At 36.2% G+C, this 15,818-nt stretch overlaps 2 protein-coding genes across 12 annotated transcripts in view; one reads left to right on the top strand and one right to left on the bottom strand.

Moving 5' to 3' along the window:
* NMT2 (N-myristoyltransferase 2) overlaps positions 1-11,765 on the top strand; it is a 68,468-nt gene extending 56,703 nt beyond the window's left edge. For 5 of the 11 annotated variants that reach the window (XM_045588328.1, XM_045588331.1, XM_045588329.1 and 2 more), the window contains 4 exons: positions 8,095-8,178; positions 9,454-9,621; positions 10,740-10,877; positions 11,279-11,765. In XM_045588328.1, coding sequence (XP_045444284.1) covers positions 8,095-8,178; positions 9,454-9,621; positions 10,740-10,877; positions 11,279-11,299 — 411 coding nt within the window. In that variant the 3' untranslated portion in view covers positions 11,300-11,765. Of the gene's footprint in view, positions 1-8,094; positions 8,179-9,301; positions 9,375-9,453; positions 9,622-10,739; positions 10,878-11,278 lie in introns of those variants that run through there. The other 6 variants (XM_036460656.2, XM_036460668.1, XM_036460693.1 and 3 more) reach the window with 3 other exon arrangements.
* Positions 11,766-14,537: 2,772 nt separating this feature from the next.
* Positions 14,538-15,465, bottom strand: RPP38 (ribonuclease P/MRP subunit p38). Its single transcript, XM_036460731.2, has one exon. The coding sequence runs from the start codon at positions 15,463-15,465 to the stop codon at positions 14,623-14,625; it is 843 nt and encodes a 280-aa protein (XP_036316624.1). The 3' UTR covers positions 14,538-14,622.
* Positions 15,466-15,818: the final 353 nt, after the last annotated feature.

The raw sequence follows: 15,818 nt of genomic DNA, 5'->3' as shown, positions 1-15,818 counted from the left end.
GTTGAGTTTTCTATATATATCATGTCATGTACAAATAATGATAGCTTTATTTCTTCGTTTTCTATTTGGATACCTTTTATTTCTTCTTCCTGTCTGATTGTTGTGGCTAGGACTTCTAGTATTATCCTAATACCCTGTTTCCCCGAAAATAAGACAGTGTCTTATATTAATTTTTTCTCCCAAAGTTGCACTAGGTCTTATTTTCAGGGGATGTCTTATTTTCGGGGAAACACAGTATATAAAAACTCAGGGTCTGTATCATCCAAAATGACTGAAGTCTGGACCAACCGGAAGTCAATCCTGTAGTCAGTGCTAGGTTGCCATAGCGACCCGGCACTGACTGCCTCCGCTGCAGACGGTGACCCAGCACTGACTGCTGAGGGGGCTGTGGATCAGGCCCAGAGAAATACCTGGAGAGAGAAGCAGGGTCTGATCTGTAGCCTCCGTGGAAGCTGTTGATCAGCCCTAGCCTCTCTCTCTTCCTCTCTGGGACTGGCCAGCAGCACACCTCTCTCTCTCTCCAGGCCTCTGCAGGGACTACTGATCAGCCTTGCCTCTCTGATCAGGGCAGAGCTTCTGACACTGACTGGCATAAAAACCGACCAATCAGATGTAAATCTGGGTGAACTGCGAAGGCAGAACCTAAGGTGGAGGCTGAGGAGGGGTTTTAAGGGCAACAGCTGTTTGGTGTAAGGTGTAAGAAAGCGGTTCAATTTTTTAATGACTGGTTTGGCAGTATACTGCATATGGCTGGCTATCAGTCCAGATATAGGGATTATGTATTTTTGTCTGCCAAGAGCATCTTCTTCTGGACATTCGACTTCCTTCCGGACAAAGCCATGGTGGTGGGGGCTGAGTCAGAGGTGAGTTAGGGGTGATCAGGCTGGCAGGGGAGGGCATTTGGGGGCGAGATCAGGCCAGGAGGCAGGTGGGCAGTTAGGAGTCAGCGATCCCATATTGCAAGAGGGATGTCTGACTGCTGGTTTAGGGATGTCTGATTAATCTGCAGTCGGACATCCCCCAAGAGGTCCCCGATTGAAGAGGGTGCAGGCTGGGCTGAGGGAAGCTCCCCCACCCATTCACAAATTTCGTGTACAGGGCAACTAGTGTTGAATAGTGGTAAAAGCAGACACCCCTGTCTTGTTCTTCATCGAAAGGGAAATGTTTTTAATTTTTTACCATGGTGCTATCTGTGAGTTTGTCATATATGGCCTTTATTATGTTGAGGTATGTTGCCTCTATCCCCACTTTGCTGAGTTCTTATCACAAGTGGGTGCTGGATTTTATCAAATGATTTTTCTACATTTATTGATATCATGTCATTTTAATCATTCATTTTGTTTATATGTATCAAGTTAATTGATTTGTGGATATTGTACCAATTTTGCATCCCTGGAATAAATCCCAATTGATCATGGTGTATGGTCTTTTTAATGTACTGCTGGATACAGTTTGCTAATATTTTGTTGAGGATTTACGCATCTGTGTTCATCTATGTTCATTCTTTGTAGTGTCTCTCTGGTTTTGGAATTAGTTTAATGCTGGCCTCAAAGTTAGCTTGGGAGTCTTCTCTCCTCTTGAATTTTTTGGAATTGTTTGAGAAGAATAGGACTTAATTCTTTGAATGTTTAGAAAAACTTGCCGAAGCCGGTTTGGCTCAGTGGTAGAGCGTCGGTCTGCGGACTGAAAGGTCCCAGGTTCGATTCTGGTCAAGGGCATGTACATTGGTTGCGGGCACATCCCGGGTAGGAGGGTGTGCAAGAGGCAACTGGTCGATGTTTCTCTCTCATCGACGTTTCTAGCTCTCTATCTCTCTCCCTTCCTCTCTGTAAAAAATCAATAAAATATATTTAAAAAAAGAAAAAAGAAAAAAAGAAAAACTTACCTGTGAGGCCATCCAGTCCAGGACTTTTGTTTGTTGCGAGTTTTTTTTTATTTTATTACTGCTTCATTTCACTAGTTGTAATATGCCTATTCAGATTCTCTGATTCTTTCTAATTTAAAGATTATATATTTCTAGGAATTTATCCACTTTGTCCACATTGTCCAATTTGTTGGTATATAGTTGTTCATAATGTTTCTTACAATCCTTTTTATTTCTGTAGGTCACTTGTTACTTCTCTTTCATTTCTGATTTTATTTATTTTGGTCCTCTTTTTTTTCTTGATGAATCTGATGAAAGTTTTGTCTATCTTGTTTATCTTTGCAAAGAACCAACTCGTGGTTTCATTAATCTTTTGAAATTTCCTTTAAACGTAAAGTTAGATTGAGAATTTTCTTGTTTCTTGAGGTAGGCCTGTAATGCTATTAATTTCCCTCTAAGAATTGCTTTCACTGTGCCTAATAGATTTGGGGTTGGTGTGTTCTCATTTTCATTTGTTTCAAGGTATCTTTTAATCTCTTCTTTGATCTTATTGTTAACACGTTCCTTGTTTAGTAACATATTGTTTAGCCTTCATGTTTTTGTGTGTTCTTCATTTTTTTCTTATGATTGGTTTCTAATTTCATACTATTATGGTCAGAGGTGCTTGATATAATTTCAATCCTATATTTATTGAGATTTATTTTGTGTCCTAACATGTGGTCTATCCTAGAAAATTCACATGAGAAATATGTGTATTCTGCTGCTTTGTGGTGAAATGCTCTGCAGATATTAATTGAATCCACCTGATCTAGTATGTCATTTAAGGCCACCATTTTCTTGTTGATTTTCTGTCTGCAAGATCTATCCATTGATGTCAATGGAGTGTCAAAAAATCCCCTATGATTACTGTATTACTGTTAATCTCTCTCTCTTTATGTCAGTCAGGATTTGCTTAGATGCATAAATGCTCACAAAGGTTATATCCTAATGTTGGGTTGTTCCCTTTATCATTATTTAATGTCCTTCTTGTATTGTATTTCTATTTATTTTTTAAAATATTTTTATTGATTTCAGAGGAAGGGAGAGGGGGAGAGAGATAGAAATATCAATGATGAGAGAGACTCATTTATTGGCTGCCTCTTGCATGCCCTACTGGGGATTGAGCCCACAACCCAGGCATGTGCCCTGACTGGGAATCGAACCCAGGACCTCTTCGTCCATAGTATGATGCTCTATCCATTAAGCCATCACAGCTGGGCATAAATGGTATTGTGTTTTTAAATTTGGTTTCTGCATGTTGATCATTATTATATACAAATACAATTGCTTTTTTTGTGTTGATCTTATATCTTGATATCTTGTTTAAATCACTTATTAGTTCCAGTTTATTTGTGGATTTCTTAGGATTTGTATTTACATAGCACATGTCAACTGCAAATAGGAATAATTTTATTTCTTCTCTTCCTATCTATATCCCTTTTTTTGTTTGTTTTTTTGTTAATCCTCACCTGAGGATATTGTTCCATTGATATTCAGAGAGAGTAGAAGAGAGAGAGAGAGAGAGAGAGAGAGAGAGAGAGAGAGAGAGAGAGAGAGAGAAAGAGAGAAATGTCAATGTGAAAGAGACACATCAATTGGTTGCCTCCTGAATGCACCCTGACCAGGTCTGGGGATCAAGCCTGCAACTGAGGTATATGCCCTTGCTCAGAACCAAACCCATGACCCTTCACTCTGCAGGCCGATGCCCAATCCACTGAGCTAAACTGGCCAGGACCTATCTGTATTTCTTTTGTTTATTTTTCTTGACTTATTACAGTAGCTATGTCTTCCAGTACTCTTTTGAATAAGAGTGGTGAAGGTTGACATCCTTGTCGCATTCTTCATATTAGGGGGAAAGCATTCAGTTTTTCATCATGAGGTGTGTTAGCTGTAGAATTTCTGTAGATGTACCTTATCAATTTGAGATAAGTCCCTCTACTCCTAACTTGCTGCGAGTTGTTACCATGAATGGGTGTTAAATTTTGACCAGTGTTTCTGTTTGATTTAATATGATCATATGAGTTTTCTCCTTTAGCCTGTTGTTTTGGTATATTACATTGATTGATTTTTAAATGTTTGACCACTCTTGCATTCCTAGAAAAATATCTTAATTGTTTATGGTGCATATCATTCTTTCTATACATTTTAAAATTTGAATTACTGATATTTTGTTGAATTTTTTTGAGTTCATGAGAAATATTTGGTCTGGAGGGCTTGGGGTATGTTTTGTGATTTTTGTTTGTTTTGTTCCTTTGTACCATGTTGTATGGTTTAGACATGATAATACTGGCTTAATAAAATTAGTTTGGGAAGTGTTACTTCTATTTTCTAAGAGATAATGCATAGAATAGGTGGTAATTCTTTAAATATTTTCTAGAATTCTTCAGTTAAAACTATCTGACCTTAGAGAACTATTTTTGCTAAAATAATGGACTATTCAGATAATCTATTTCATCTTGATTGAGTTTTAATGCATTGTGGTTTTTGAAGCATTGGTCCATTCTAACTTGTCAAATGTAGTTATATTTTTTATTGATTTTTTTTTAAGAGAGGGAGGAGAAAGAGAAAAATGAATATGAGAGCAGAACATTGATTTGCCACCTCCTGCACATCCCCTATCTGGGATCAAGCCCACAAACCAGGCATGTGTCTTGACCGGGAATCGAACCAACAACTGCAACCTTTTGGTACAGTTTGGATGATGCCCAACCAATAGAGCACAATGGTCAGGGCTAAATTTTTCAAATTTATAAGAGTAAAGTTGTTCATAATCACTTCCTTGTTATTCTTTTCTTTAATTTAAAAAAAAAAAATATATATATATATATATATATATATATCGATTTCAGAGGAAAGGAAGAGAGAGAAATAAAAACATTAAGAATGAGAGAGAAGTGTTGATCAGCTGTCTCCTCCATGCCCCTCACTGAGGATAGAGCCTGACCAGGAATCGAAGCGTGACTTTCTGGTGCGATTCCTGGTCAGGGCACATACTTTAAGCCACACTGGCCAGGCCCTAGTTATTCTTTTAATGACTGCTGGATAAACCTTATTTCATTCCTTTTATTGATGATTCATTCTTTATCTTTATTTTTGTCAGTCTTGCTAGCATTGTATCAATTTTATTTTTTCCAGAGAACCAGATTTTTGTTTCATTGATTTTTCTCTATTTTCAATGTCATTGACTTCTGATTTTATGATTATTTCTTTCCTTTTGCTTGCTTTGAGTTTATTTTGCTCTTTTTCTCATACCTCAAGGGAGGGACTTAAATTATCGAGATCTTTCTCTGCTACAATGTAAATATTTACTTCTATAAATGTCCCTCTCTATACTGCTTTAGCTTAATTCTACATATTTTAGTATATTCTATTTTCATTTTCATTCTGTTGTGTTTTTTTTTAATTTCCTTTGAGACTTTGTCTTTGACGCATATACTTAAATTCTGTTGTTTAATTTTTATGTGTTTGAGAAGTCCAATTGATTCCTAGTTTCAATCTATTATAATTGGAGAACACGCTTTATTGTTTCAACTCTGGTAGGATTCTTTAGGTTTTAGGCACATGTGGTCTATCTTGGTGAATGTTCTGTGTTTATGAAATGTATATTCTCTTGCTTTTAGGTGGCATGTAGTATGTATACCAATTAAATACTGTTGATTGTATTCAGATTTTTTGTATTTTTGTTGATTTTCTTTCTAATAGTTTTGTTAGTTGATGAGAGGGGCTGTGAAGTCCGCAACTATAATTGTGTTTGTCTATTTCTCCTTGTAGCTCTATATCATTTTTTCTTGATGTTTTGGAAGGTCTTGTTGGTACCTATACATTTAGGACCTTTGTGTTTAGAGAATCAATCTTTCTATCATCATGTAATACCCCTCTTTATCTCTAGTAATGTTCTTTGCTCTCAAGTAACTTTACTTGATATTAATATAGTCACTTTTAAAATGTTTAATACATTTTTATTGATTTTAGAGAGAGAGAAACATTGATGAAAGAGAAACATCAATCAGCTGCTTTCTGCATGTCCCTTACTGGGGATTGAGCCTGCAACCAAGGCATGTGCCCTGACTGGGAATTGAACCATGACATCCTGTCTCATGGGCCAGTACTCAACCACTGAGCCACACCAGCTGGACGCCACTCTTTTTAAAAATTAATGGTTGCAGTCCTTTTACTTTCAGTCTATTTATGTCATTGAATTTGCAGCGAATTTCTTATAAACAGCATGTAGTTGGGGCCATGTTTGTCCACTCTGCCAATCTTTTATTTTTTAATTGGTATATTAGGCCATTTACATTTGACAATTATCAATACACTAGAGGCCTGGTGCATGAAAAATCATGCATTGGAGGTGGAGCAGGCGGTGTCCCTTAGCCTGGTCTGCCCCCTTTCACAGTCTGGGAGCCCTTAAGGGCAGGAGGCAATCCGGTGATCGGGGGAAGGCGACACCCGATTACACCTCTGCTGCTGCCATGCTGGCAGTGCAAGCCTCAGGCAGCCCTGGGCAGCTTGCCTGTGCCTCATGCCAGCCCTGAGCAGCTAGAGTACTGGGGAGACTGGGGGTCTCTGGAGGCAGGTATGCGAAACAGCTGGGCCCACCTGGGAGTGGGTCCGGCCTTGCCACACCTGCCACCCCAGCGGGGATGAGGGGACTGAGCGCTGCCATCTTGTGGCTGTGGGCACCGCCATCTTTGAGGATGTGGCAATTAGCACATTCCCTCCTTATTGGCTATGGGCACTGCTATCTTTGTGATGGTGTGAGGGTCAATTAGCATATTCCCTCTTTATTGATAGGATTAGAGCTTAACTGTACCATTTTATTATGCTTTCTATTTGTTTCCTCTGGTGTTGTTCCTCTTTCTTTTTCTTTGCCTTCCTGTGCATTGCTTGAAGAACTTTTTAGGATTCTATCTTGACTTAGTTTTAGTACATTTGAGTGTATTTTTATAGTTTTCATGATGGTTGCACTGGCTATTATAATATACATGTGTGACTGATCATAGTCTATTGATATCAACATTTACCACTTCAAGTGACTTCACTTTCATTTAGGTCCCTTTACATTCTTGACTTTTAATTATCAATGTCTTGAATATCAGATGGCATTTTAACTTTTGTTTCAATCATCAAGTAAATTTATAAAACTTAAAAGTTGAAGCATAATTTATAGTATACAGTTGACCCTTGAACAACTCAAGTTTGAACTCTGTAGATCCACTTACATACAGACTTTTTCAGTAAATATGTACAGTAATATAAATACACTTTCCTTCCTTATGATTTTAATAACATTTTTCTAGCTGATTTTATAATAAGAATATAGTATATAATACATATAACATACAAAATATGTGTTAGTTGACTATTCATGTTATTAGTAAGATGTCCAGTAGGCTATTAGTTAAGTTTCGGGGAAGTTAAAAGTTATATGCAGGTTTTCAACTGTCCAGGGAGTCAGCTTTTACAGAAATAAGAATGTTAAGGACTCCTATTTTGTTCAAGGATTTAACTGTATACCAGAATTTCTGGTGTTTCTGTTGTTTGTTCTTCCTTCTTGATGTACCAAGATTCCTTATTATTTCCTTTCTACAATACTTGAAGAATTTCTTTTGGCTAGTCCTAAAGGTATTTCTACTAGCAACAAATTCTTCTAGTTTTCATTTGTCTGAGAATGTAATTTCCCCTTCATTCCTGAAAGATAGTTTCACCAGATATAGATTTCATACTTAATGATTCTTTTCTTTCAGCACTTAAAAAAAATATTACTTCCTTCTGGCCTATATGATTTCAGATGCAAAATCTTCTGTTAGTCTACTCTAATTGGGTATATATATGTAATGCATTGGTTTCTATGGCTACTTTCAAGATTTTTCTTTGTCTTTAGTTTTTGGAACTTCAACTATAGTGCATCTTGGAGTGGATTTTTTTTTTTTTTTTTTTTTTTTTTTTTTTTTTAGTTTATTCTGTTAAGGCTCACTCAGCTTCTTGAATCTGTTGTGTGCATTTTATCAAATTTGGGGAATTTTTAGCAATTATTTCTTCAAATACTCTTTCAGCTCCACACTTTCTCCTTTCCTTCTGGGATTTTAATTATATGAATGTTGGATCTTTTGTTACTGTCCCACAGATCCCTGAGACTTAATTCATGTTTTGGGGGTTTTTTTTAGTCTGTTTTCTCTTTTTTTGCTCAGATTGGATTTATTCTACTGAATTCTTCGAGTTCAGTGATTCTGTCCTCTGTCATCTCCACTCTACTGTTAAGGCCATCTATTAAGGTTTTTAATTTTTTTTTCTGTTAAATTACTTTTTAAGTTGAAAATACAGTAGATCCTCAGGTTACTTCAGAGATCCGTTCCTAGGCGCGATATAATGTGATTTTCGCCGTAAGAACCCACCTATATAAGCACCTACGTCACTCACATGGAGCACATACACAGCAGTAATGAAGTGAAACAGTAAAACAAATGTAAAAGAAAGATAATAATTCCTGACCTTTACTTATGGTAAATAAATAATAAACATAAAGCACATACAAAAGTACATATGTTGAAATGACAGAACTTTTTTTTTTTTTTTTAAATAAATGGGAGATGGCGAAATAACCACGAAACGACATACATTGAGTCTGATGTAACCTGAGGACCGCCTGTATTTATTAACGCTGATAGTTTAGGTGTCTAATTCATCTCTAATATACTGAGCTGCTAATACAACACAATAGAGAATAGCTTAATGTCTCTAACTTCTTGATGTCTAAAACATGGTTTAATAAATCAGAAAAACTCAAAGGTGAGAAATTCCATCCCTATAGAAATGTCTTTTCTGCTTAAAGAAATACTAGCAATAGCATGCATGTGAACTAGCCTCCTCAGCTGTGTAATTCAAACATTTTCATTTGACTTATAGGCAAAATGCATAGGTTACCACAGCTCTTAAAACAACCCAAATGGCACCAGCTAATTTCTTGTATTAAAGAGTATACCAATGATAATGAAATAAATATCACTATTATATCCCTTTTAATTTTTGATAGCTTTATTTTTTCTGTTATATATGTATATTTTGGTATAATACCAGTACCTTCCATAAGCTTCTAAAAACAGATCCCAAACTCTATCCAACTTTGCTTTAAGCTAATAAAATTCTCCCCTTGTGCCAAGAAGATGTTAAATTTTATGGTGTCTGTTAGCTGGAAAAGGCAGCATCTAATCCTTAACACTCTTAGTTCTGTAAAAGCAATTATTTTATTTTGATTACTTTTCCATAAGTCTGGAGAGACTCTAATCATCCCAAGGAAAGCTTTCCTTTTAAAACTTTCTACTGGTTAAGATATTTCTGCAAATCATTAATTAGCATTTAGCCTAAGTTACAACCCCAAACGCTTCTCGACCTCTACAGAACGTATTCTATAAGGCTCCATATCAGACTGCTGAGGGAGAAGTATGACTAGTTGCTTTTATTCTAACAGAAAGTAAGTCAAAGATCAAAAAAGTTAGCTTAAATGCATGGATAATAGAAGGTATTTACTTGATGCTACCTTTGTTCTTTAGAACTCCAGTGGTAAACTTACTGACTTCCTGAGCTTCTACACACTCCCCTCCACAGTCATGCACCACCCTGCTCATAAGAGCCTCAAGGCTGCCTACTCCTTCTACAACATTCACACAGAGACGCCCCTGTTAGACCTCATGAATGATGCGCTCATTATAGCTAAATTGGTAAGCAATTCATTCCTTTTTATCCTGTGTTTTTCCAAATATGTGTGTCAAAGTACATAAAGCATCTTACTGTATTTTCTTTCACAAAGGAGGAATTAATTTGAGTCTTTATTTATTACTTTGATCATTAGTCATAGAAAGAATTTTGATAAGTTTCTTGTAAAACCTCAGTGGCTATTTTCATCAATAATTCTATTGCTACTTAACCAAAAAGTCATTTTGTATAAAGTAGATACTTTAAACATTTACATAAGAGTACATAAAACCCATAAGAAATATTAAATTAATACATGATCCCATGATAAAATGAAATACAAGTTTGCTTTGTAGTGAATAGTTAGCATCAATCAGTTTTTTTATTTAAATAAATGGTCTCTGAATTTTAAAATTAAAGGGACTTTATTTTTAAAGGGGATTATTGTTAAAATTAAAGGACTTATTATTTTCAATATATTTTATTGATTTTTTTTTTTTACCAGAGAGGGAGAGGGATAGAGAGTTAGAATCATCGATCAGCTGCCTCTAGCACACCCCTCCCCCCCAATGGAGATGTGCCCACAACCGGGGTATATGCCCTTGACTGGAATCAAATCTGGAACCCTTAGTCTGCAGACTGACACTCTATCCACTGACCCAAACCAGTTAGGGCAAAATTAAAGGACTTTAAAATGAAAGGAATTAAATTCAAAATATGCCTTATATTATATATACATATTTTTATTTATTCAGTGTCATAGTTAGGACAATTTAAATTATTGCTGCAATTTAAATTAGACCAGTTCTGGAGATGGAGCCATCTAGGTGACTGTTCCTTCTAAAACAGGAACAAATATTTTCTGAACTTTCAATAGATTTTTTTATGTCACTGTTAGCCGGTACACTGTTTTTAATTCAGCATTGCTGGATAGCTGACTTCATCAGATTCACTGCTAGTTATGTAAGGTAGATTCACTGCTAGTTATATATAACTCAATTCTTAACCTATATTATATATATTACAGACATTGAATCTTATTATAAGTGCATATTCAGGTTATTATAGGAATTCAATGTTATGCTGAAATAATACAGAAAACACTCTAGTCTTTTGAAATTTTCAATCCTTTTTACATTGGCAGAAAGGATTTGATGTATTCAATGCACTAGATTTGATGGAAAATAAGACATTCTTGGAAAAACTCAAGTTTGGAATAGGAGATGGTAACTTACAGTATTACTTGTACAATTGGAGGTGTCCAGGAACAGATTCTGAAAAGGTAAGAAAAGTTGATATATGCTTTATAAACTTAATATATTTATCTAGGAAATTCCATACTTTCCTTAGAATTATTAATTTTTTTAGTAGCTTTAAAAGAATACAGTTCTATTGTACTACAGTATAAATTGAGGCCCAATGCACGAAATTCGTGCAAGAGTAGGCCTCCCTTTCCCTGGCTGCTGGCACCGGCTTCCCTCTCACCCTTGGGACCCAGGCTTCCCTCTGGCCACCGGCAGGCACCCGAGACCCGGACTTCCCTCACAGTCCCGGCTATATCTGGAAGATTGTCCAGAAGGACGTTTGGTCTGATTAGCATATTATGCTTTTATTATTATAGATTATTATAGATTTCTCTTTTGCTTACCTGTTCTTACTATTCCATTTCTTCCCTTCCTTTAGGTTGGACTTGTATTACAATAGATGGATGTTTCCTTTCCTAGAACTCTGATATCATCCATCATTTGTTAATATTCTATTTAATGATTCCTGGAACTGTCAATCCAAAGAATAAAAGCACAACCTAAGTGAAATCGATGCAGTCAGTAATAATTGGAAAAGATGAAAAACATTCGTATGTGACCAATACTACATATGTCTAGCTAGAATGTTAACATTCTTCCTTTTTTTCACTGTTTACCCATTTGAAAGAGGGATGAAAGGGTACAAAGAGCACATTCCTCTAGTTTTCAAACTTTTGACCGTCTCTTAAAGGTGTTTTTCCATTCTCTAGAAAGGGACTTTTATGGACAGAACTGAAGTCAGAGTGGGTAAGAAAACCTTTGCTAATGTGTGGAGATAAACTGCTGCATTTCTGTTTATCAAGTGATGGTCTTTTTGTCCATGTAACAGAATAAAGAATCCAATTGGGAAATTTTTCCTCCTATCACCTTCCATGCTATCACTGGAGACATTTCTGAAATCGCACTTCCACAACTCAATGATGAGTGGTGGGTGTTTGTGTATAGAGCAAGATAAAAATGTACTGGTGAATAGTACAATTATTTCTCCAGAAGCAAAGTTGCCAAATCAATAAACACATATTTGTACTTTAATATTCAACAGGTTGGTGGATGGGTTCAAAAGCAAAGTTTTGTGCAAACATGAAATGTGCTCTCTGTAATATGCACCCATGACTAACTAGATTTTGCTGCTGCTGCACAAACTCGTTTCTTTTCAGGAACAGCAAGGATATGTGAGGAAAAGAAAATATAAGTGCTAAAGTCAAAGGAACTGCCCAGTGGAATTTATTAATGCTATCAGGATACTGATATATAGTTTGAATGTTTTATTACTTATGCAAAATTGCACAAATTCCTTAATGCTGACTTTAATTTATCATGAAAGCTGTCATGCTAATAGAAAATGTCTTATTTGTAAATAAGTATTCATACTTTTGTTACTGATGGTGTTTTTAACTAGAATTTTAAAAAACAAGTTTCACAGTGTATTATATATATATATTGCCAATAGTCCAAGGAGAAAAAAGATGCTAAATGAGGCCGTATAAACTGGCCTTGACTCATTCCACGAAGTAGTTACTTTTTTCTGCCTTCCCTCTTCCAGTGCCTAGGCTGTTCTGTCCAGAAAATTTAATTATTTTCAACAATATGATGGGTTTTTTTTCTCCATGATATAAGTAGTCAAATGAAACCAGTCTTATACCAGGCAGGGGCTAGCAAGTATGGCCCATCACCCTAATCCAGCCCATCATATGTTTTTGTACACCCTAAGCTAAGGATGGTATTTACATTTTTGAGTGGTTAGAGGAAAATAGTAACATTTTAGACATGAAAATTGTATGAATTTCAAATTTCAGCATCCATAACATTTATTAGAACACAGCCAACCCCATTCACTTATATACTGCCTGTGGCTGCTTCATGCTAGAAAAGACAGACTTGATTTGTTTCAATAGAGATTGTATGAACCAAAAGCCTAACATACCGTATATGCTATCTGGCCCTGAAAGAAAAATTGTTGATCCTGATTTACATTAAGGAGCTGGAAGCTACTTTCTGCAGCTTGCCATTAACCAACAGGCCAACCCAGGGCTTGTGGTATCTTTGAGACTACCAGTAGAGGGCGCGCATGGGCACCTCAGTAGAGTGTACTTAGATAACTCTGTTACTTTCTAGAAGACAGAGGGAAGAGTTCTTAAGATGATTCAACCCAATGGTATTACTATTCTTCCTTAAGAGATGAAAACTTCAAGAAGCAAAACTGAACCAATTCACTGAAACTTTTTTTGAGATACCAGAATTAAATAAATGAGATTTTAACTTAATCTGAAGCCAAGGCACAGTTGGGAATTATGTTCCATTTATTTTTATAGCAAAGTCATACAAAGAGAAAATTCTGCATTTCAAATAATTGCAGAATTGCCAGTCGAAAATTTTGTCACGGGCTAAAATTTCAATTTTATAGAAATCTTTTTTCTCATTTAAAAATAGCACATTTGCCTCTATAATTTAACCCTATGCACTCCGCTGTCCCCTCTCAGGGTACATCAGAATTCTAGCATATCACTCGGATGTCCCCTCTCAGGGGACATTGCAGTTTATTAGTGATTACGGGGAATTGAGTTAATTCAACGCACGTTTCCGCCGTTAGCGTCGAGTATCTGGTAGCCAATGTCCAGAATGGTTCGGAGTGCAAAGAGTTAAGATTATCAATGAATATTTAAAAATAATCAGTAAAACTACTGTGTTTAAGTAGCTATTAGAACTAAATTTCAGTGTAGTGTAGTATTTTACATATTCAAGAGACCTACATTTGTCCTGCATTCTTTGTCAATAATAAAAACACTCAATTTCTTAAGGGTTTTTTTTTTTTTTTTTTTTTTTTGCCATGATAGTATTCAGTAAAATTTAAATGAGTGGAGAAGACATAATTCATGCATCAAACCGAATTAAAGCTGAAAATAAACTCTGGCCACTCTTCCCCTTAAATTAGAAAAAGTTACTTTTCCAAACACACTGAAGGTAGCAGACACTGTCATAACCATAGAGTACCGATTATGCTCCATTTCCTAACATGAAGGATGCCATCATTGTACAGACCTGCCTCTGAGAATCCAAGCTCCATTTTTTTATTTTCTTCCTGCCTCATTTCACCTAATTACCATCACTTTTTATACATTTTTAAATTTCAAGGAAATGTTAACCATGTAAAGGGGTGAATTCTAGTCAAAAGACCTTATCTGGCTTTTCCTATAGGTGTCAAGCCTTCTCCCAAGCCAATGCTTAGACCTACCCAAAGAAAGTAAAATAGAAGGAAATAAAAACCTGATGTAGTGTTTCTGAAGACAGTTGTATTGCTTAGCATTTAGTATCTTTCCTTTAAAACTGATGGTGTATCTGCAATCCAGTTTCATCTACTCTACTAATTTGAACCATGTTTACTGTGGTACAATTTCCAAGTTTGAAAGAAAGATGTTAAGTGCTGTAGGATACAGATGTTTTTGCTCACAAGCATTGTACCAACTTTAAAAAAGTGAATCTATACAAGCATGGACATTAGTGTCAATAAACTTTTGATATGCATACTTCTGAATATTTCCTGCATTTAGTGTTTTTTAAGCTTCAGCATATATGTGCTATCTAAAAAGTCTTACACATTTGAAAGGAACATTTACCAAACAAACTTCCACAAATCTATGTAAAAGTAATTCAGTTTATTAGCTTCAAGGTTCCTTTTACAAGGTGTCATTTTCCAATTGTATGAAGTGTTAAGTTTATACATGATTACTTCGAAGTAATTTTTTTACTTTTGGGTGGTTTCCTTTTTTTATTAGGGTTTGGAATCAGTTTCTTTATTTTAAGGGGTTGTAGCACTGCAGCCTGCTGACCTTCAGTGAACTTTCTCTTATGTTTAGAGAGGTCTTCAAAGGAAGTGTCCCAAATCTCTTTGTCTTGGCTTTCCAAAGATTCGGACTCTGAATTTTCCCTGGAGTCTTCAAGTCTGTCTTGGAGCCATGGTACATTTAAAGTGGGTACTCTGGGGATTATAGCTTTCACTTCATTGACAAAGTCAGTGGTGTTCTTTTTGAATCCCAAAGCCAGGACACATTTTAAGCCGATGACAGGCGCAATTCTCTCACTGAGACGGGGAACCTGACAAGCAGGAACCGTTCTGCTTAAACTTAACTGAATCAGGTGTGAGGTGATGATCGCAGGCTTGACTGACTTACACACTAGAACCAAAAGCAGTTCGTTCCTTTCCAGAGCCCTGGTGACTTCATTAACGCCAATGGCAAGCTGCTTCCTCACATGGACAGAAGTCCACCCTGATACTTGTTCGTTATCTTCTGTTTTTTTCTCCTTCAGATCCTCACTCATATGAACATCTATGCTACATTTGTCTCTGCCTTTTTTAAAAAACTGCTTTTTACTTCTTTTCTTATTCTCAATTTTCTCAAGTCCAATTGATTTAAATCTGTCTTCAAGTGTCTGTAAGATGAAGTGCAAATCCTCTCGATCCAGAGCACTCCAGCAGATAGTATACGGGTTGTTCAATGATGTCTTCACAGTTAAAGGTCTTGTCTTCCGAACCGAGCCCCTCGCTGGTGCCTGAGGAGCTGCAGCCATTATAAAAATCTTTCACTGAGAAGCAAAACAACAAAGGAAAACTGTTAACTAGCAGTGCAGGTCTTAAGAATATCCTGGTTATACTTGTTCTGATTCTTTACAGGCTACAGCAGGCCTAATCATAGAGGACCAATTATGTGACCATACACTTGACCTCTCTTTTAAGATTCAGTAATTTATTTTCCCCATTTTTTCCCATGACTTTGTTTTTATTCATATGTAGGCCATATATGAATGTTTTGCATTATTGCAATCACAGTGAACTTCTATTTATTTAGTTTATTAAAAATGCTTCATGTTGCCCTGACCCGTGTGGCTCAATTGCTCGGGTATTGTGCCATGCACCAAGGGTT

Source organism: Pipistrellus kuhlii, unplaced genomic scaffold (assembly GCF_014108245.1).
Source record: "Pipistrellus kuhlii isolate mPipKuh1 unplaced genomic scaffold, mPipKuh1.p scaffold_m20_p_1, whole genome shotgun sequence".
NCBI lineage: Eukaryota > Metazoa > Chordata > Mammalia > Chiroptera > Vespertilionidae > Pipistrellus > Pipistrellus kuhlii.
Note: the sequence above shows the minus strand (reverse complement) of the source record. Positions and strands in the feature narration are given on the sequence as shown.

Excerpts from the sequence above, each read along its gene's own strand:
- RPP38 (XM_036460731.2), bottom strand. The coding sequence starts at position 15,465 with ATGGCTGCAGCTCCTCAGGCACCAGCGAGGGGCTCGGTTCGGAAGACA.